At 40.2% G+C, this 22,567-nt stretch overlaps 1 protein-coding gene across 2 annotated transcripts; it reads left to right on the top strand.

Annotated features, from left to right (window-relative positions):
- The first annotated feature begins 4,410 nt into the window (after positions 1-4,410).
- Positions 4,411-22,417, top strand: cry2 (cryptochrome circadian regulator 2). 2 transcript variants are annotated; one of them, XM_080874420.1, is made up of 13 exons: positions 4,411-4,700; positions 8,682-8,790; positions 9,480-9,622; positions 10,646-10,830; positions 11,002-11,090; positions 12,690-12,830; positions 14,534-14,659; positions 14,946-15,131; positions 15,254-15,405; positions 15,801-16,003; positions 17,362-17,442; positions 17,543-17,997; positions 19,734-22,417. In XM_080874420.1, exons 1-12 carry the CDS (start codon positions 4,543-4,545, stop codon positions 17,989-17,991), a joined length of 2,022 nt encoding a protein of 673 aa, XP_080730546.1. In that variant the 5' UTR covers positions 4,411-4,542; the 3' UTR covers positions 17,992-17,997; positions 19,734-22,417. The 2 variants fall into 2 exon arrangements, with proteins under 2 accessions (XP_080730546.1, XP_080730547.1); XM_080874421.1 differs by lacking the exon at positions 19,734-22,417 and having other exon boundaries at positions 17,543-17,677; positions 17,785-17,967.
- The last annotated feature ends 150 nt before the right edge of the window (positions 22,418-22,567 follow it).

The raw sequence follows: 22,567 nt of genomic DNA, 5'->3' as shown, positions 1-22,567 counted from the left end.
TAACCAACCGGACATAGTGGTGGTAGACAAACAGAAGAAGACGGCCGTAGTGATCGATGTAGCGGTTCCGAATGACAGCAATATCAGGAAGAAGGAACACGAGAAGCTGGAGAAATACCAAGGGCTCAGAGAAGAGCTCGAGAGGATGTGGAGGGTGAAGGTAACGGTGGTCCCCGTGGTAATCGGAGCACTAGGTGCGGTGACTCCCAAGCTAGGCGAGTGGCTCCAGCAGATCCCGGGAATAACATCGGAGAGCGCAGTCCTGGGAACAGCTAAGATACTGCGCAGGACCCTCAAGCTCCCAGGCCTCTGGTAGAGGACCCGAGCTTGAAGGATAAACCGCCCGCAGGGGCGTGCTGGGTGTTTTTTATATATATATATTACTTTAAAAACCTTAACTGTGAAAATGATCAAATGTCAAAATTTGAGCCATGCAATTTAAACACGGACAAAATGGTCTTTACTGTCACCTTGAAGGCGTTCTTATATATAGCTTACTGTGGACACAATTGCAGGGCACAGAGGTAAGGTTAAAGGATGTTTTAATAGTCTGACTCAAGCCTTGGGAATTACAGGCAGCTTTATGATGCTTGTGCAGCAGTACCAACTCCTTGGGGCTAAGGCAGCGGTGGGCAATTCCAGGCCCCGAGGGTCCTGCAGGTTTTAGATCTCACCTTGGGTCAACACACCAGAATCCCATGATTAGTTCGTTACCAGGCCTCTGGAGAACTTAGGACATGTTGAGGAGCTAATTTATCCATTTAAATCAGCTGTGTTGGTTCAAAGACACATCTAAAACGGGCAGGGACACCGGCTCTCGAGGCCTGGCGATGCCCATCCGTGGGCTAAGGGCACTACAGGAAGGTCATCTAGCTCATCTTGCAGCTGTTTGTCAAATGCAACTACTAATCTAGTTAAGAGTGGACTTCTGTAAACCAGTCCACCTCCAAGTGATAACAAGGAAAAAGCAAAAAAAAAAAAAAAAACCTTATAGCTCTTTCTGAGTCTCACCTGAACTCAAAACATTCATTACAATGTTGTTCGGTAAAGTTGGGCAGCTATTAGGTCTGTTGGATGCAAATTGTGACATTACAGCCAAGGCTCAGCCATAAAGCCCCGAAACTTAACTGCTGAGAGCAAAAAGCGAGAAAAAAAAAAGCGGTAAATGTAAAACTTTTATTTTTCAATGCCATTTTTTTTTTAATGCTAAAATTGAGTGTCGCTGTTCTGGAATTATAAATACACATTTACAGATTCCTTTGAAAATTCAGAAATGTCTGTACAGATTTACCGATTTATTCAAAACATTTAAAAATTGATTACACACACACAAATCTGCACACAAATCAAAATACACACTGAAGGAAACGGTTTCCAGGGCCTAATCCGTGGATCGACTTCCTCCGAGGCGTGGACGTCTATCAGCAGAGAATGTACCTTCACCTATCAGCAGAGAATGTCCCTTAATCTGTAACACAGTCAAATATATTCTCAAGTAACATTCAAGCATGCCATTCAGCGTGTTAGTACGAGCTCGGGAGCAGCTTGGGAGAACAAGAAAACAGAGACTGCTTCAGGTTGTCTTCCCAAATTGACTCAACTTTATTCACAAGTACAACAGTTTATATAGAGGGAAAAATTCATGAGTCAGCAGATTCTCAGTTTAAACCAGTACAGACCAAGATAAGGCAGCGTCTTCCTGCCCTTGGGTGAAGAAGCATCCTTTGTGTAGTGTATCAGTTCAGCTACAATTGTGATTATCTCAGCGACATATTTTCAAGGCACAAAACGAAGAGTTCTTTCATTAGTGAAATCTGAAACAAACCATCTGGCCTTCAACAGGCGTCTCCTAAGAGATTTAGAAACTAATGTAGCTGAGGGAGTGATCTCTGTGGTATTTCAACCTTGTACCAGCCTGTGATTCTCACACATCAATTCTTGGGTCAAAGAGAAAAATAACTAAAACAAAGGGGCCTTATTGAATGACAGAGTTTTCCTGTATAATGTCACTATAAAACAATATCCAGTAAATGCTCCCATGGTACTAAAATACCTAACACACACATGCACAAAATGTTTTGCCACAATGATAGTCTTATACAACTGCTAGAAATAGAACTAATTGAACTTGCTGAAGCCTGTACAGGGAGTGCAGAATTATTAGGCAAATGAGTATTTTGTCCACATCATCCTCTTCATGCATGTTGTCTTACTCCAAGCTGTATAGGCTCGAAAGCCTACTACCAATTAAGCATATTAGGTGATGTGCATCTCTGTAATGAGAAGGGGTGTGGTCTAATGACATCAACACCCTATATCAGGTGTGCATAATTATTAGGCAACGTCCTTTCCTTTGGCAAAATGGGTCAAAAGAAGGACTTGACAGGCTCAGAAAAGTCAAAAATAGTGAGATATCTTGCAGAGGGATGCAGCAGTCTCAAAATTGCAAAGCTTCTGAAGCGTGATCATCCAACAATCAAGCGGTTCATTCAAAATAGTCAACAGGGTCGCAAGAAGCGTGTGGAAAAACCAAGGCGCCAAATAACTGCCCATGAACTGAGAAAAGTCAAGCGTGCAGCTGCCAAGATGCCACTTGCCACCAGTTTGGCCATATTTCAGAGCTGCAACATCACTGGAGTGCCCAAAAGCACAAGGTGTGCAATACTCAGAGACATGGCCAAGGTAAGAAAGGCTGAAAGACGACCACCACTGAACAAGACACACAAGCTGAAACGTCAAGACTGGGCCAAGAAATATCTCAAGACTGGTTTTTCTAAGGTTTTATGGACTGATGAAATGAGAGTGAGTCTTGATGGGCCAGATGGATGGGCCCGTGGCTGGATTGGTAAAGGGCAGAGAGCTCCAGTCCGACTCAGACGCCAGCAAGGTGGAGGTGGAGTACTGGTTTGGGCTGGTATCATCAAAGATGAGCTTGTGGGGCCTTTTCGGGTTGAGGATGGAGTCAAGCTCAACTCCCAGTCCTACTGCCAGTTTCTGGAAGACACCTTCTTCAAGCAGTGGTACAGGAAGAAGTCTGCATCCTTCAAGAAAAACATGATTTTCATGCAGGACAATGCTCCATCACACACGTCCAAGTACTCCACAGCGTGGCTGGCAAGAAAGGGTATAAAAGAAGAAAAACTAATGACATGGCCTCCTTGTTCACCTGATCTGAACCCCATTGAGAACCTGTGGTCCATCATCAAATGTGAGATTTACAAGGAGGGAAAACAGTACACCTCTCTGAACTGGGAATGTACAGGTTTTTTTTGTTTGTTTGTTTTTTTTAATGAAAATGATTAGTCTATCACAATGAGATAATGCTTGCTTCACATGGTACTTATAAACGTGTTGATTTCCTAGCATTTTATTTTTGGCAACAAAGAATAAATTAAATTAAGTCTGACTCTGCTCCCCCCTCCTTATTTCATGATTTGGTTTAGTCCAAGTGGTGCTGATGCTGAGATTAAAGTAAGGATGGCACCTTAAAAGTAAAGTCTGGGTTTCAAAAAAGAAAAGGGAGACAGTAGAAATTAAACTCATAGCAAGCTCCACATGAAAGAAACAGTTTGACATTTACTAGTATCAGTTAGCTTACTTCATTTCTAACAGAAAATGTGTTCTGTTAATATAGCCAAAAAGCAATTGGTGCAGACAGACCCTTTCTACATATGTACGCGAAATCAATTCTCTGACAATCCACTGCCAGGCCAAACAGATCAAACCCCTGGCTCAGGCTTAGTTATAGGTGAGCTCTTTTATGTCAAACACTGTGTCTAATTGCAGGAGGGCCTTTGGGAATTTAGATTAAAACCTTTTTGAGTTTAACTAGGTCTAAGGACAGAGACATATTTTAGTTGGCTATACTTTGTTTGAAAATTAATATACAAAGAATTATTAAAATTATAAAATTATATTTCCTAAATAATACTAAATATTATATTTACACATTTAAGGAGTAAAAAAAAACCCAACTTTCACTTTTTTATTTTGGTACAAGGTACCAATCAGTGTAAACGAAATGAATGAGTAAATAAATAAATAACATTACCATTAAAAAATAAAATGTAAAGAAAATGGCACATGTCTCAACAATCTTGAGCAAAATCTAAGCAAAATATATATCCATGTTTGCAATGTGCTATAGTGTTAGTGCTGGAATGGTTTCCAAAATTAAACGGTGGGGCCCAAGGTGATATTTGTTTTCACGGGTCCCCAAATCCCTGCAGGCACCCGTGCTGGTCTGTATCAGAAAGGTGACACAACCTCTCACCGATGCTGCCTGCATCTGCAGCTTCAACCAAGTACAAATCTCCAGTTTTGTAACTCATGTTCACGATTTCAATTCTGTCCAACCAGCAAACCGACACAACCTAACCTATAGTCATGCCCACAGAACAGGCCACGCCCCCGAGTGTCAGTTTTCGTTTGACAGTGAGTAAAGTTTGTTGGGAGTCGTTGAGTTGTCAGTGATTTTAACCTTTTTGCTTAATTTCGCCTGTTTTTTCGGATTTTACTATAACGATGGAATAACAAATAAGAATGGTGGTGAATTCAGTCCACTGGTTTCGTAAATGTCTGCGGTTGCACGATAATCCTGCGCTGCAGGAGGCCCTGAATGGAGCGGACGCAGTGCGCTGTGTTTATATTCTAGACCCCTTTTTTGCTGGAGCTGCTAACGTGGGAATCAACCGATGGAGGTTTGTGACTTTATATTGTGACAGTTTGGGGTTATTAAAGGCTAACTTAACCCAGTGAAATACAGGAAGAGCATTTACTAGGTCAATATTTACACGATCCATTACTCTTGGGCCTCGGCTCCACGTCATTTAGCTAATGCTAGCATAGAATGCAACCCGATTAATGCTAAGCGCCATTGAAGAAATACACAACTTTAACTTATCGTCGCATATCAGCCAAGTATGTCCACTTAAAAGGCGAAGTGTTTAACGTAAATTAAATACTGTACATTCTTGTTCGGCTTACACTCAAAATTACATTTAAAAAACATTGGAGCTAATTCTTGATGGTGTCTGAAAGGCTTCTGCTAACCAAGTTAACTTACAACAGTTTGGTACAGAAACTATGGAGACAACGATGTCCATTTAACATGAGTAAAAGAAAGGTTCGCATGAAATGGCAAAGCCCGTTAATCTCGCAAGCGGAGAGAGGTGCACTATGGGAGTTGATGTCAATTTCGATTTGCTTAGTGAGTAGCTATGCGAAAATTATTACAAAATAATTCATTGTCACGCCTGCCAAGGAAACATAGAGGTTGCTATAGTAAATTAATTGATAATGACGCTCCAACACGACATAGCTGGAATAACTGCATAAACGTCAACACTCCACCACGTTTCAGAAGAGAACGCTGTACTTTCTGTTTACTACAGGTATACTACAGGCAATATATAAACACATTTATCCAAAATTCCTCAAATGTCAGTGCTTCTCAAGCGCAACGGTTTGATACGTTATGTTAAAATTTATACCACTATAAAGTGTATTTTAAAATTCTATATATTTAATAATATTAAGGTTGTTGCATATTCATCAATTTAATTTTTTCTAGTTATAATATACTAGTGGCTTGGATATGGGTATTTGGTAATACAAAGTACTGTGTTCACTCAATAGTAGTGCTGGAGCTATGGATTATGTTTATCTGTCTATTGTATCACTTATTACTATTACTTGGTTACTTGAGTATTTGGTAAATATTAAAAGGTAAAAGACAAAAAACCCCCACAGGTCTTTTAAAAAGAACTGCTCATTGGATTGGAATATAGAATTTATAAGGTTTTTAAGTTTAACTGCATAAATTTCTTATATGCAAAAAGTAAAACAATCTCAGGTACAGTCAAAGGTCAGTCAAATAAAATAAGGTACACACGCAATCTAGATCAAGGTATAAATTAAATTTGGCTTTATTAGGCTTTCTTACATTAATAGAAGGCAAAATCATTCTGACGGTATTATATCACCTGGATGAGCTAGATTTTGTGTCTGTTTATATGTATGTGGTTTTTGTGTGTGTGTGTGTGTCTGTGTTTAAGTCAGTTAGTGTATATTTTGTGTCTGTAAGCCTTTAAAGGAGTATGTTGTGGCTGCAATAAACAAAAGCAACAAAATCAGCATTTAGAAGTTTGCCTTTTGTGTTGATGCAAAAATTTGTGCTGCTGAAAACAGCAAGTTATAATGCTGTACATGTTAATATGTAATTATTAAGAATTATCAATACTTACGGCAACTAATTTCCCAGTGTACTAAAAAAAAGTTTAGAGGAAAAAAAATTGAATAACCGACTTGTCTAAAACTAAGAAACACTCAGATATTATGTTAAATTTGAGAACTGTTTAATGAACAGTGTCAAAACCAACAATAAAGATATTTGAACCCATTAATCCAATTCTTCAGTAATGAATCATGCAGCACCTCGCATCGTTTAGAGCAGGTCCCCTACTGATCGGCGGGTTAGTGGTTCAATCCTAGGCTCCTCCAGTCTGCATGCCAAGTATCCTTGGGCAAGATACTAACCCCAAGTTGCTCTCCGATGCATCCATCGGAATCTGAATGTGTATGAATGAAGTTAGGAAGTACTAAGTATAGAAAGAAAGTGCTTTTGTGAATGGGTGTGATTGGGTGAATGGGGCATGTTGTAGAAAAGTAGTTTGAAAAGAATCAGTCCATTAACCATTTACCATCCCACACACTGCGAATGCAACATTAACCCCCGGCCTCCCAACCGGAAAATCTTCTACCCGGCACGCTGTGCTGAGCATGTCTGTTTATATACTACCACATAGGGAAAAATATGGCAGCAGGAGTTTCAGATAAGTGAGAGAATGACACTTGCTGTCGTTTGGATTTCACTGGGAGGATGTTGAACAAAATGTGATAATTACCAAAACATGCCTTAAAGACCATTGCTGCAAAAAGTAGCAGTAACACTAATTTATCCAACAAGCTGAAAAGTCATCCACTGCAAAATGAAGCCTGTTTTAAACGCGGCATTTCAGCGTCTCCCCGCACAGCAAAGAAAACGTTAAATAAACCAGCTCTGATATCTGCCACTGTTGTTTCTGAATGTTTCTGTAATTTGAGGTCAGCACATTTTTATTTTATGGTTTTTACATGTTATAAGCACAAGAGTACCTTTTTAAGGTCATTTAATTTTTATCTTGTGTATTTTTGCTTGATGTAGTTTTTCTTTTTGTTGTTGTTATATTTTGTTTGGTAAAGGTTTAGTGTTGACCACTGAAAGAGACTTTCTGTGGCAGTATTGTCATTTGTGAAAAACATCTGTGTGCAAATATTGAATGGTCGATTTGAATGAGTATACCAGTGCAATTTTAGGCACTATATGATTGGAAAAAAACTTTTTTTAGGATGCTATTGAAACGTATCGCAATATGTATCATTATATAGCCCACAAAAAATTGCAAAATTAGATTTTCCTCATATCACCCAGCCCTAACTCCAAACAGACAAGAAGACAAACACTTAAAATAAACTGATCTTAATTATGATATTTAAAAAAAATCTCTTACTTTAAAAGATGTTCACGTTTTAATATAATATGACAAATTAACATCCAAAAAACTAAAAAGCTGCGACTGAAATGTGTGGCACGTTGTGCTGTGGATTATGAATGATCCACACTGTTCAAAGCTGATTGACAGCTACTTTAACAAAAGTTAAAACCTAAAATAATTTAACAATTGGGGGAAACCTCGAGCCTTTCCCTGCCCAGCCAATAGTAAGTAATCTCTCCGGTGTGTCCTGGGTCTACATCAGGACATCCTCTCAGTAGGACATTATCAGCTGCAACTCCTTAGCTGGCTCATTTCAATGTGGAGGAGTAGCGCCTCTACTCTCAGCCCCTCCCATGTGACTAAACCCCCGGCCTATCGTCCACCTTGAACTTAAATGTCTCTAGGGCCAGATATCAGTACGTCCCACTGCAGCGGCGCATGGTCTAAGCACAGGGTGAACGGGCGTCTCAGGAGGTAATAAAAAAAGGGAGTCTACCACTCACTGGATTACCAGACACTTTCTCTCCACTGTACTGTATCTGACCTCTCTCAGACAGTCTCCGGCTGATGTAGTAAATGGGGCAACCAAGTCCCCTTACCTGCTGGGACAAAACGGTCGGAGTAGCCTACTACGCACAGTTTCTGTTGCCTAAACAGATAAGCAGCTACAGCTGTGGTTTGTATATTTTAGGCTTACTGTAGATTTCCTTGCTGTAAAACAAACACTGCTGGATTGAAGCTGCAGCATCACATGATGATGACTGAGCATTAAAGATTTTAAGTAAAGCATTGACCCAAAAAAATTGCTCAGGGTTTTTTGTCATGTTATTTAATTTCAAATTCAAATTGAATGAATAGTTGCAGCCCGACTGAATAAGCTGCATTCCTCACTCTGAAAAAGAGACTGGAAATCTTTCTTTTATGTTTAAGAAAAACATTGCTTTCTTGACTTTGTAAATAAAGACCACAATCACAAGAGACAACCTTCACTCTCTACCTGCACAATGAGCCTCGGCCACCTTTTTTACTGGTTCATCGCTGTTCTTTCCTTGGACCACTTTTCATAGATACGAACCATAGGTGCTGATCACTGCAAACTGGAAACACCCCACAAGGGAGTTTATGTTCATGTTTATGTCTGTGCAGGTTTCTCTTGGAAGCTCTGGAGGACCTGGACAGCAGTCTCAAGAAGCTCAATTCCAGGCTTTTTGTAGTCAGAGGCCAGCCTACAGATGTGTTCCCCAGGCTTTTCAAGGTCTGTATTCCTGTCAGTTGCTTCTCCTCTGTTATTCCTCATCTGCAAAGAATGTTCAGATAGTACAGATGCAGAATTTGCATGTGGGATATATTTATTTTTACATTTTTCTCACTGAAATTGCTGTTCTAATATTTTTCTGCATCTAAAACTAGATTAAAGATCTAGAACTGAACAAGTTCACATTCATACGTCTATCATTTGCATACAAAAACCAAACCTTTTATCTATGTTTTCAATGCTTTTAGCTAATGCATTACAATCAATTTAGCTCTCTGTTAACCATTTATCTAGTTATAAGGTAACATTTTATGCTACCTTATAACAAACCAATTCTCTGGCCCATTGTTTCTTTTAGGCCTGCCATGTGTTTCGCTGCTATCATCTGCTACCATCAGTGTGAACAGGAAACACAACAGATGAAGTGGCTGTCAAATACATTTCATTTTCTTTACTTCTTATTTCTGTTCAAACTGACCCATTTGGAACAATCCAGTTTGGCATTGTAAACCGAAGCTTGAATGCACAACTTGAATACAACAGTTTGACTTGGTGGTCTGGGTTATAAGTAGGCACATGATAGATCTATACAAGACTTACAAACTGTTAAAGCCAAAGATTTAATTAGTTCTTTGATCATTGTTACTATTTAACATCCTTTTTTCGAATTCTTTTATTCTTTGCTGCAGGAGTGGAACGTGACCAGGCTGACCTTTGAATATGACCCAGAGCCTTACGGGAAAGAGAGGGATGGCGCAATCATTAAGTTGGCCCAAGAATTTGGAGTGGAGACCATTGTCAGAAACTCTCATACCCTCTACAACCTAGATAGGTTTGTGTTTTCCACACAATTAGTCGATTTCTAGTGGTATTCCCACCACAAACGCAGGTATTATGCAACTCCATTTAGTCTCTTCCTTCCTGTATCAGCAGTCCATTCTTGTATAACGACAGGAGCTCTTTATTGACAAGTGTTTGAGAAGTAATTTTAAAAAGTAATTCTTTTACCTTAACAAAAGGTAATGAATAAGTCTTCATAGTCTGCTGCAACCAGTATTTGATAGCAAGCTTATGGACTTAGGTATCATTTTCCTTTTGTTTGTTTGTTGTTTTAACTTGTTAATCCAATTCTCAGTTACGTATAGTCAAGCCCATTTGGAAAATGACAATTTTGACCTCATACAACAACAACAGTGGCTTTAAAATTAAGCAGTTGTGAATTAAAGTGTCGACCTGCACCTTTAATACTGAAACTGATGATTGGGTTTCCTGCCTTGAGGTGATGTCCTAGATTTAGCTTCTGCTGTCTTTGGTTGATACTTGAATACCTTCCTCAGTTTTGTATTCAGGAAGTGAATCACATGCTCAGTCAAACTGAACTCAAGTGACTGACTAATCCTATAACAAATATGTGAAATTAATCAGCTAGCTGATTAAACACAGATGCTCTTGCAAACTTACATCTTAAGAACAGTTCATTAATAGTTTTGTTTATTAACTGTTGTAACATTACTCAGTGTTTTCCTGGGTTAATATCACCGTGTGGTTCACCTGGAAAATAATTTCCTGATGGCTTTTTGGTACCAACATCTGGCAACTCACTTAATACAGTCTGTCCCTAATCATTAAAAAATGTGGTAATGTCAGTGTTACATCAGGGCGCACCAATTGACCATTGCTTTTAATCACTTGTTCAAAGGCTGAGCATAGTGTTGTCACGCCGTGTGGAGCCCCTTTACATATTGCCGGCACACTGTATTTCCCAGACTTCTCTCCCAGAGAGGCCACTGGTAAACTGATACAGATATGTTGCTGTGTGTTACTCAAATTTTCTTCCTTTTCTGTTTTGCTACAGGATAATAGAGATGAACAACAACAGTCCTCCTCTGACGTTTAAGCGTTTTCAGACTATTGTGAGCAGACTGGAGTTGCCTAGGAGACCTCTGCCTCCCATCACTCAGCAACAAATGGACAAATGTCACACCAAAATAGAAGACAACCATGACCAGCTATACAGTATCCCTTCTTTAGAAGAATTAGGTACGCATAATTTATCTTTTCACGTAAAGTTTTTCTATAACATTTATGTTTTTAATCTGATTTTAAGAAAAATAATTAATGGTTTGCAAACTACACAACTCTACTTTCCTTATTTATTGAATCTAAAGTTAACACATTGATCTGTATTTAAACTTATTTTGATGTGCCCAGGTTTCAGGACAGATGGTTTACCTCTGGCTGTGTGGCATGGAGGAGAGTCTCAGGCATTGGACAGACTCGGTAAACATCTGGACAAAAAGGTAAAGCTAAAGTCAAAGTGCTTTAATTGGTCTAATCCAGAATCCAGGAGTTTATTTTGAATGCTAAGTTGCATTGGCTGATTTTTTTGTTTGTTTGTTTGTTTACTTTTGTCCTCCTTGTTCTTAAACTTTCAGTAAATGCCCACAGAATAGGGATAAATTAGTAATTTGACAGTGTTGCCTCCTTGCTCTGCTATCCATACCTACTTACCTGGTAATCTCCGGATGTAATGCAAGTTTTTCCGTGTACGATGGTTAAAATGGTTTTATCGTAACAATCGAGTATACAAGATGGCTGCTGTGTTTGCTTCGGATTACGCCTCACCCCTGTTGCTTGTCACGTGCTCCATAATGTTGTGCTGTGGACATTTATGTGCTATCTGTGTAGAGGAGTGTTGTTGTTTTCTGTTCTCATGCTGTCCTCCCAGGAGCCCAGCATGAGTAGAGGTCTCTTTTTTCCCCTCTTGGACTTTCCCATTGTAGTGTACATTTCAGTGTTTTTCCATAATACTACCGATCTCCGACCTGTCTCCCCATGTGATGTCTGTGTTGTGTATGTAAGGTCGGGGGGGGGTCCATTTCACTGCAGGGAAACTTGCATGTGACAAATAAAGTTTTCTTGAATCTTGTATAAGTTGCCATGGCAACATTAAGCCTGTTTGCATGTAGATCACTGAGTTTTTTTTCTTCTCACACACACTGCGAATGCATCAAACATTTTTAAGTTCATTTGTTTAACTTTTGTCTCATGAATTCTTGCTTGATGTAGTTTTTTTTGTTGCTATGATCTTTTGTTTATTAAAGGTCTAGTGTTGACCACAGAAAGAGACTTACTGTGGCAGTATTGTCATTTATGAGAAACTTGTGTGTGCAACTGATGGTTTTTGTATTCAAAGTAGAAAAAAAACATTGAATGGTTGATTTGAATGAGTATGCCAGTGCAATTTCAGCCACTATATGGTTGAAAATAACATTTGTTTTTGTAGTTTATTTAAACATATGGTGATATATATCGTATATTGTGATATAGCCAAATAATATCATGATTGTGACTCCATAAGGCTTTCATTGATATACTTTTTTTTCCGTTGTAATTTTGCATTTGTGAATCACTCCCTACTTTGACTCCTGAAAGCCTTAGCGTCTTTAAGGTGCTCTGTTTGTTTCAAGTCATTCTGTTTACCTGTAGCAATTAATTTAGAGTTACTACACATATTTCTGTAAGCATTACACAGCTAGTCTTGTCTTGCTTCTTTTCAGTTTTTACCCCTCACACGTAAAAGGCTGATGAGATATTTGCGTGACCCCACTTGGGTTAGAGAGAATATATCATAAAATATAAAATACTTTTTGGCATAGTGGTTGGACAGTCATAATTTAAGTGTTGTGGACAGCATGGATAGCTAAGTTTGTAAATGTGATAACTCAAAAATGAGGCGCTGTAGGAGCTTCAAATTCATATCATAGGTGTATCTGCTAGGAGGCTGAGGGGTCACACTGGTGGGGTCAAGCTTTTTTTTTTTTTTTTTTTTTTTTTTTTTTCACATGATACAGCCTCAGCTTGAAGATGATGATTCCTGATTGTGTCTGTCTCTTTAGGTGTGGGTAACCAGCTTGGAGCACTCCCGTGTTAAAACCTGCTCTCTATATGCCAGTCCTACCGGTCTCAGCCCCTACCTGCGTTTCGGGTGTCTGTCCTGCAGAGTTTTGTACTACAACCTGAGAGAGCTCTACATGAAGGTACTGTCATAGATAAAATGACTCAAAACAACCGAAGGGTGGTTTAAAATGTCTTCAATTAATATTCATCTAAAAAAGGCCTTAAAATGTTACATTGACCTAAATTTGTATTGGATAGTTATTGCATGTTTCTCTTGACTACATCAGAACTTCCAGCAGACAGTGATTCAGTTTATTTTTTAAGGTATTTATTAGTTTAAAAAAAATTTAATAATTTTTTTTAAATTACTTTTGCCAAGGAGTTCCCCTGTTTAAGAAGAGGCACCGAGGGGTGTGCTCCTACAGCAGGGGGATTACACTCTCTCAGCCTCTGGGAAAGTCTATGCAAGGGTATTGGAGTGGAGAGTCCATCTGTTTGTAGAGTCTTGGATTCTGGAGGAATAATCTGGGTTTTGTCCTCCTTGCGGACCTCTGGACCAGCTCTAAATCCTTTCGAAGATATTCGAGGGTGCCTGGGAGTTTGTCCAACCAGTTAAAGAAATGATTTGTTGACATGGAAAAGACATTCGACTGAGTCCTTTGACGTATCCAGTGGGTGGTGCTTCGCAAGTATGGGATCTCTGGCCCATCGTTACTGTCCATTCGTTCCCTGTAAACAAGAGCTTTATTCCTATTGATGGTAGTAGCTTTTCACTACTGATATACAGCAGTGACAGTGGAGTGTCATTCAGACTGGAGAGGTGTAGTCTGATGGTAACAAAGAGAGGGAAGGTAGTCAGAACTGAGGGGATTGAACTACCACAAGGCAACATTGCAGACATTGAGGACAGCTACAAGTACATGGGAATCCCGCAGGCAAATGGGAACCACGAAGAGGTTGCTAGGAAACGCGCAACCACTAAATACCTGTAGAGAATCAGGCAAGTCCTAAGGAGTCCGCTGAATGGGAAGAACAAGAGCTGGGTTATCAACACCTACACCATGCCCGTGATCAAGTAATCAAGGAGGAGATGGAAGCCAGTGGCGTCAAGACAAGGAAGCTACTCACCATGCACGGAGGGTTTCACCCCTAATCCAGCACCTTGAAACTGTACACCAAGCGGAAGGAAGGAGGCCAGACACTAGTAAGTGTTAGTACCACGATCAAGGATGACACAACGAACATCCATAAGTACATGAGGAAGATGTCCATGTCCAACCGCATGCTCAATGAATACTTGAGGAAGCAGAAACCCAAAAAAGAGGAGCAAGAGGAAGAATCATCATGGAAGAACAGGCCCCTGCACGGTATGTACCACCGGCAGATAGGATTTCTGGATGTCAGCCACTTCCTCTATCAGTGGCTGGACAAAGCTGGATTGATAGACAGCACGGAGGCACTAATCATGGCAGCACAGGAACAAGCATTGAGCACAAGATCCATAGAGGCTGGGGTCTATCACACCAGGCAAGACCCCATGACAAAATAATAGTGGCTAACTAACCGGACATAGTGCTGATAGACAAGTAGATGTAGTGATTCCGAATGACCGCAACATCAGGAAAAAGGAAAACGAGAAGTGCCAACTGCTCAGAGAAGAGCTCAAGAAGATGTGGAGGGTGAAGGTAACAGTGGTCCCAGTGGTAGTTGGAGCACTTGGTGTGGTGACTCCCAAACTAGCTTGCACTTCAATAACCCCTCATTAATGGGGTTTTAACACAGTGTTAACTGAAGATGAATTACTTTCTCATCCCAGTTTTTCCCCTGTCTGTTTTTCCATCAGGTCCGCAAACGCTGTACTCCTCCTCTGTCCCTGTTCGGCCAGCTCTTATGGAGGGAATTCTTTTACACTGCAGCTACCAACAACCCAAACTTTGACCGTATGGATGGAAACCCCATCTGTGTCCAGGTGAACCTTTGCAGGGAGTGGATGTATAAATAAGCATTACTGTAGGTAAAAGAGTTATTAGCACCTGTCTCTAGATAAAGTGCCACAAACTGACATTTTATAATACGCCCCCCCCCCCCCCCCCAAAAAAAAAAAAAGAAAGATAAACAGCTGCATTATCAATTTTGGAACTAGGTGAGAGAGACTGAAAAGTTGATTTCTCAGCTTATAAGTACAGGTAACATGTTTATCAGCCTAAATATATGTCTAAACACAGTTACTTACTATGTAACATGTTTGTTTCCAGATCCCATGGGACCAGAACCCAGAAGCACTGGCCAAGTGGGCTGAGGGTCGAACTGGTTTCCCCTGGATCGACGCCATTATGACCCAGTTGAGACAAGAGGGCTGGATCCACCACCTGGCGCGGCACGCTGTGGCCTGCTTTCTCACCAGGGGAGACTTGTGGATCAGCTGGGAGAGCGGCATGAAAGTAGGACTGTCTGTTTTTTCATTCAATCTGAAACCTGTTGTCTCCCAGGTGATGAACAGGTAAATTGACCTTATAAGACACGGTAACAGTGCTCCTTGCAATCTGGTTCTGTGTTCCTGCAGGTGTTTGAGGAAATGCTGCTGGATGCAGACTGGAGTGTGAATGCTGGTAGCTGGATGTGGTTGTCCTGTAGTGCTTTCTTTCAGCAGTTCTTCCACTGCTACTGTCCTGTTGGCTTCGGAAGGAGAACTGACCCGACGGGAGACTACATCAGGTATCTCGTACCATCACATTCTGAACACATCATTACCTCTGAGGGGAGGTAGCATGTAATCAATTCTGTTTGCTTGTTAGCCTGTTTTGTGACAGTCTAGCATCCAAAGTTTTCAAGATATCATTTCCAAATTTTGTGTTATAGTATATACCAATAACAGCTCAAAACATTGTGCACATGAGGACCAAATTGCTTTCTTTTTTTGTCCCTTGACGTCAGGGGCTTTTGAGCATGTAGATAACTGATGTCGTAATGCACTCATGTGAAAAGGATTAAAAATGTCTGTAAATTCTGGAATGGATGATTAAGCTCTGCTATAGGCTGACTTAAAGTGATTTGAAGTGAAACACATGCCATATTAAAGTTCAGATTATATTCTTTTGAAATCTCTGCAGGCATTACATCCCCATTCTTAAGGACTACCCGAACCGGTATATCTATGAGCCATGGAACGCCCCTGAGTCACTACAGAAAGCAGCCAACTGTGTGGTGGGAGTGGATTACCCCAAACCCATGATCAACCATGCAGAGAGTAGTAGGCTTAACATTGAGAGGATGAAACAAGTTTACCAGCAGCTTTCCCACTACAGAGGACTCAGTAAGTCATCATACCAAAGGGCAAAGTGTGCCACTCCCTTCATGTTGAGATTGGTTTGGATTAGGGCAGTGCAATATGAGTAGAATCTCACTGGTCCTGGTATAAGAATTTGTTTCCCTGGATTACGACATATATCACATCACAGTGCATTTTCTGTACATATATTACATAGTTAATGTAATCATTACATCAAAAGCACTATTTCTGTTTTACATTTAAATAAATCAAAAATGAAATGAACTTGGGGGCTTATGTGGCGTTATCCCATAGTGATACATGCTACATGACCCTATGGAGTCACGCAATTACTTCCCTGAAGCCTCTGCCTTTCATTACTGCTCCTGTATGTTTGTCAGGAATCTAGCTTGTGTACAAACACTGACTGCAGAGTGTCCAGTCTCGGTTGAAGTGCACCATTAAGCTAATACAGGGATGTGTTGGGTGTACAGACCATTCCACTCTAAAAACTGCACAATAATGCAACACAACAAAAATCTCCGTTATGAAAACTCAAAATGGCATTATAACAGTTGCTCTCCTACTGCTATAAGAAGAATAGCACCTCAAGATTTTTTAACTGTGGGCCTAACCCCGCTGCAGGATATTTTTTCTTGAAAATTCCATCAGTAATTCATTCTAGGAATGTGCAATTCAAATAAGAGAGAGGCTTCTGTGGATTGACTTCTATTGGACATAATTTGTTTTTGCATTCATGCACCTCACAGATGGTAACAGTAGCAGCATGACATGACAGTCTGTCTGTCGATAACCTGAACAGACTGATAAAAAACAGACACCCCAAGTCAAAATATACAGACACCCCAGGCCCGATTTAACAATCCAAGAAGGCGTCAGTTAAACAGAAGAATCTGTACTGATGCTGTTGTGTGCCTGTGACTTGCTAATAAGCCATATGCAGAGCTGAATCCGATTGAGATGCTGTGGCATGACCTTAAAAAGGTGGTTCATGCTCGAAAAACCTCTAGTGTGGCTGAATTAAAACAATTCTCTAAAGATGAGTGGACCAAAATCTCTCCACAGTGCTGTGAATGACTACCAGTTTATCACAAACGCTTGATTGCAGTTGCTGCTGTTAAGTGTGGTGCAACTAGTTATTAGGTTTAGGGGGCAATCAGTTTTTCACACAGGGCCATTTAAGTTTGGATTTTTTCCCCTTAATAATAAACACCTTTGTGCATGGAGGGAGTGTCATGTCATTATCTACCAATGACAGTGCTACCACAGTATATCTCGGCATAACAAATAATTGGGACAACATAAGAAGATTTCTCACTTTATCATTAGACAGGACATTAAATCAACATTGCACTTATAAAGTATGTATGTGTGTATGTTAGGTCTGCTAGCATCTGTACCAACAATCCAGGAAGAAGCAGAGCCACCGATGACTGATGAGTCCCAGACCAGCAGTGGCCCAGGTCGGAAGAAACAAAGAACCAAGATTCATTTTCTCCCTAAAAAGAATGTTCACAAATAAACTGTACGCAATTTGCTCATTATTGTTTTCTGTTTTCTTAGATTCTCCTCAAAGAGTTCCTGCAAACACAGAGGAAGATGTCTGCTATGAAGCTCCTGATTCTTCGACAGTCTGTCCATCCTCCACATCAGCCCCACATCCAGACCAGGAGTACCAGGCTCCTTGCATCTCCTCAGGTTGCCACACTGATCCCAGTCATCCTCCTTCCCTTTCCTCAATACAGAGACACAGCCCACCGTTAAAGTCCAAACCGTGCTCCCCTTCATCTTCTTGTTCATCTCAGTCATCCTCATTGGGAACAAAGAGAAAAGGCCTTAGCCGCAAGGTGCGACGTGGCCAAAGGCAGCGAGGGCGACAATACTGCACTCTAACAGCTCGTGAGGAGGCTACAGGACAAGAGGAGACGATGGAGGAGGACATGGAGCAGGAGGAGGAAAGAATGGAGGAGGAAGAGGAGACTTGTGCAGAAACTGCAGGACAGCTAGAGTGATAAAAGGTGAAACATTTGGTGTCTGCGTTTGTATTCAATACATAGAAACAAATAATTATTTACAAAATGTGGATTTTGTTGCTAGTGACTGACATGCAAGCTCAGCAAAGTCATCAAAAGAAATGAGAACAATACTGAAAAGTTGAAGTTAAGATATCTGCTAAAAAAAATCCCGTGCTCCTGTACCATGTCACACATTCTAATATGGCATTGCAGCACCTTTAGCTTTTATGTTGTATGCTATTGCATCACTTCAATAAGCTTGTGCATTGTCACATTTCTGGAGGGGAGTCAAGAACCGGTTGTCCCATTCCTTGAAATTGTTAGTCTGCTTGTTTGTCGATCTCACGTATCAATTCTAGTTGCACTTGCACTACAATCAGGTGATTTCAGTTTGTGTGTTGGAGGAGGATATTACCAGAGCAGTGAATATGGATATAACATTCAATTTTTACTGAGCACAGGGTAAGTTCAACCTGATCCAGGACAGAAACTGCTTCAGAATATCACGTTGCATAATCTACCAGACCTAATAGAAAGCAATATCCCTGTGTGCTCTGGTGAAATGGCCTGATGAGGTTCGGGCCAGTCACTCAAACACGACCTTAAGGTAGAAGGTCATTATTATATTCCATATGCCCTGTCATCGGGTTATAGTGAGCTGCCTGGAGCAGCTCCATCAGTGGGATGTGTCCCAAACTCCTGGCTTCCAACACCTTCAACACTCCTGCCCCTACGTTCATGTTGCTCTCAGTGGGTGGGGCACAGTGTCCTTAGCTGCCAGGGCAAAACAGCAAACGTGACACTACATACAATATATTGTTTAGCTTGTGTTTGGGGCCTCTGAAGCAGCAGGTCATGATGGAGATGGACCCTAGAGCCTCCTCCTCTGGGCTGGGCCTGGGACTGACTGACTGCCCACCACTGGTTGTGGCAGTCCCACTGGCCCTATGTGTATGCGTAGTGCTCTCTCGGCTGGGGGTTCCTCTGCCAGCGTCACCACTGGGTCCAAGCCAGCTGGGCATTGGCAGTGGACCCATTCAGTGCCTGGTAGAAGTCCCTCCACGAACTGCTCCAACACAATCAAGTGAAACATGTGTAGTTATTTATTATATACACGAGTAGTCAACTGACCTCATTTTTTGGGGGCATATAATGACTTGAAGCTCAAAATAATCAAAATATTTGGTAATACAAATGCAAAACGGAAACACTTAGGCATCATCCTGAGAAGTTTTACTTACTGTACAAACATTAACATAAGGTATCAATGCGACGCACTAACTTAACTGTCAAAAACTGGCCCGTTCAGAGTGGACGTTACAGCTCCAGGGTGCTGGCATTTTGAATGCTGACGCACTGCAATAGTGCTGTCATGGAGGGAAACCTTAGATTTGATTTCAGGAGATGACCTGACCTCTCCTTTTATTTTTATCCTGGACTTTTTGTCTTTTATTACATGGATTATTTACCTAATAAATCCTAATAGTTCAGTACATGTATATTCTTTATGTATGAGCTGCTCAACTTGAGCCTGACTTTTCTTGTATTGTGTGTAAAATAACTGAGTCTCTTTCTCACAAAGAGGGTTACAGATTATTAATTCTCTTTAGATTCTGCGTATCGAAATGCTCTTACCTTTACTACGCGGCGTGAATTCTATTGCTGATTATTATTTTATTACTTTTTATAATTGTGTTTGTTTTACAATTTTAAAATCTTTCCTGCTGTTTTTTCTTCAGGTGGAATGTAAAAGAAGAATGAGTGAAGAAATAAATCCCGCACACCGGGACACGTAAAGACACACAAAGAACAATCTTCTGGATATGTGGATAAATACAAACAGAAGCATGTATATAACACTAGTGAAAGATGTACAAAAGCATTTAGATCCTACTTCAGTCAAGAGAAATGCTAAAAAGCTGTCTAGATGAGCATTTTAATCATATCATTAAAAGTAACTTGACTGCATGTGGACGTTCATTTCCCTCAGAAATTCTTAAGTATGAGTAAACGTTTATAGAATTCCACCTCTGAAGCACACGGTGAATAAGAAGCAATGTCAACTTCTTCACACTGAAGCCATACAACACACAGTGGCACTTGTTCTTCCCTTAGCACTCAATGTGTCTGTCATATTTCTGCACTAGACAATCTCTAAGGTGAAATGACGATTTTACATACAGTGACTTGTTACTATGCTTTACGAGGTTTAACGAGTGATGATCTGAATTGCAAACTAAATGAAGATGAACAAGTAAAGCTAAGTATGCCGGAAACCATCTGTGGCGGAGGTGTGGTCCCGGGCGCGTCTGCAGGGGAGGAGTGGTTCTCACCGGCATCTCCAGCACCGCCCCGTTGACGCGCCCGGGACCACACCTCCGCCACACCATCTTGTGCTCTTTGATAGAAGAAATTCAACGTCACTTCTTCAAGTTCAACCTGACATAGGCCGGCCATCTTGAGAGTTCACAATTATATTTTGTACAGGGATGGTTAGCAGTAGACAACTGTGCACTTGTCGTAGCATGGGGAACCGTTCCAGTTAAGAACTGGTACCACACTGCACAGTCTTCATCTTTAACTACAGCTGCAGGTATCAGCCCACCAAAAGCTTCAGGCAAGTTTTACTGGGTTATACACTAGGTTCAGATTTTGCAGCATCCCAATATTCCCTTTAAAGGAAAGACCAAGGGTAGATTGGCTTTATTTTGTGCACTGTATAAAGTTGTATCTTCAACTTTTTGCCATCTTTTCTTACCAAAGACTGAGCATTAGCCCATGTAACATGGATTTTCTTGTCAAAGAAACAGACTAGACTTAACTTGCTCTCGACCAAGTTAAGTCTAGTTGTTAAAGCTCAAACACCTTCAGAACTGAAGTTGTTGTAACACATACAGCCAAATTCAAAAAAGTTTCGGGGGCTTTTTTGTTTTTGTAAATAGTTTTGATGAAGAAAAGCACCAAGACTTCTTTTTTTTTCTACTCAAAAAAATACACAGACGTGAAATGGTTTTATGCTCATGTTGAGCATTAAATCAGCTGGGTTTTTCTTCTTCTTCTCTTTTTTCTTCTTCTCAGTCTGAATCTTGCATGTGGCTTCAGTGTGAAGACAGTTTTAGGAGGCACTTGTTTACACAGCTGCTCCAAGCTCCAACTGTTTGTAAATACTGTAAATCCCCAATTTTGAATATATCTGATATTTTTTGTTACTAACTATGGTAACTAGGGAATTGGCTAATATTTGATTGTCTATGAATCCTTTGTGTATTTGGTGGTTTGTGGAAAAAATGGCAAATGGCTGACTGAATATGACAGTGGATCCTGTAGATATGGTGCAGGGGGATGGCAGGCATGAAAGAGAGTCATTTTCCTCTGTGGCAACTTAAGATCCTGCTTGTGTCACCTGAATATAGCAGAAACAAGTGTTGTGCTTTTCTCCTCACATTTATCTGTTTGTATATAAAATTAAATATCATAACCTGTCTATTTTGCTAGAAATAGTATGGAGGGGTTTTCATAAAGGCTCATGGCTGCCCAGAGTGTCCACTAGAGGGCAACACCAGATCCAGCAGTGAGTGTACTACAGTGATTCCACAGCTTGTTTTTTCTCTTCGCCTGCAGGAATAATAATGATAATAATAATAATAATAACGATAATAATAATAAAGTTAAACTGACTATCATTCCCTTGTTTCCTTCAACCAACAATTTTAAAAAGAAAGTGTTTTACTTTTTGAATAGATTGGATTAGCTTAATCGCTTTCTTTCACCAGCAAAGTTCAAAGATCTTCAGGATCATGGCTCAACAGCTATGAATAAGTAAAGTGACACACATCGGTACACCCTGAAATAATTTTGCACTTGATATATTATCTGCTGATTATTAGTAATTTAAAAAAAATTCTAGGTGACAACTTTAACTTTAGCATAAAATATTTTTATGAATAATTAGTCACTTTGCCAAAACAAATTGCAGGAAATTGTATTTTTTTAAGTCAGCTACCATAGACATCTCCAACTTATATTGATAGACAGAAATAAAAGAGTACTTCAATAAAAGATGTACTTTTCCTTTGTGTCAAACAAATCTCCGTAAATGTAATTAGTAAATATAATTATGAAGTCTATAACTTGTAATTTATATGCACATGTTTGTGTAAAACAAAAAAGGTAAATTTGACAACCATGCATAAGTCAAATTTACCTGCAGGAGAAAAAAACAAGTGGAAACTACGCTGGCCAGAAAAGTTCAGTTCCAACTTTTCCTAGAAGCAACAGCAGTGCTGACATGCTGGTGTGCTCCTTCACATTCTACTTGCTGACAGCATAATGTGTTGCCTGAGTCCAGCATGAAATACTTGGTTATTTATTTGTTTTGTATTCTAAACATAATGTTTATTTTCATTAAAACTGATGAAAAGTTGTGACTGGAATGCGTGTGGGTTTTTCTTTGTTTGTTTTTAATAATGTGCTCTCAGCTTGGTCCATAAAATGATTCCTTGCTACAGAGAAATGCCTTTTCCAAGTCCAAAAAACACGTGTGGACTGGTTGGGTAAAATCGCATGCACCCAA

The sequence above is a fragment of the Rhamphochromis sp. 'chilingali' genome (genome assembly GCF_963969265.1).
Source record: "Rhamphochromis sp. 'chilingali' genome assembly, chromosome: 2".
In the NCBI taxonomy this organism is placed as follows: Eukaryota; Metazoa; Chordata; class Actinopteri; order Cichliformes; family Cichlidae; genus Rhamphochromis; species Rhamphochromis sp. 'chilingali'.
The sequence above is the reverse complement of the archived record's forward strand: the minus strand, read 5'-3'. Positions and strand labels throughout refer to the sequence as shown.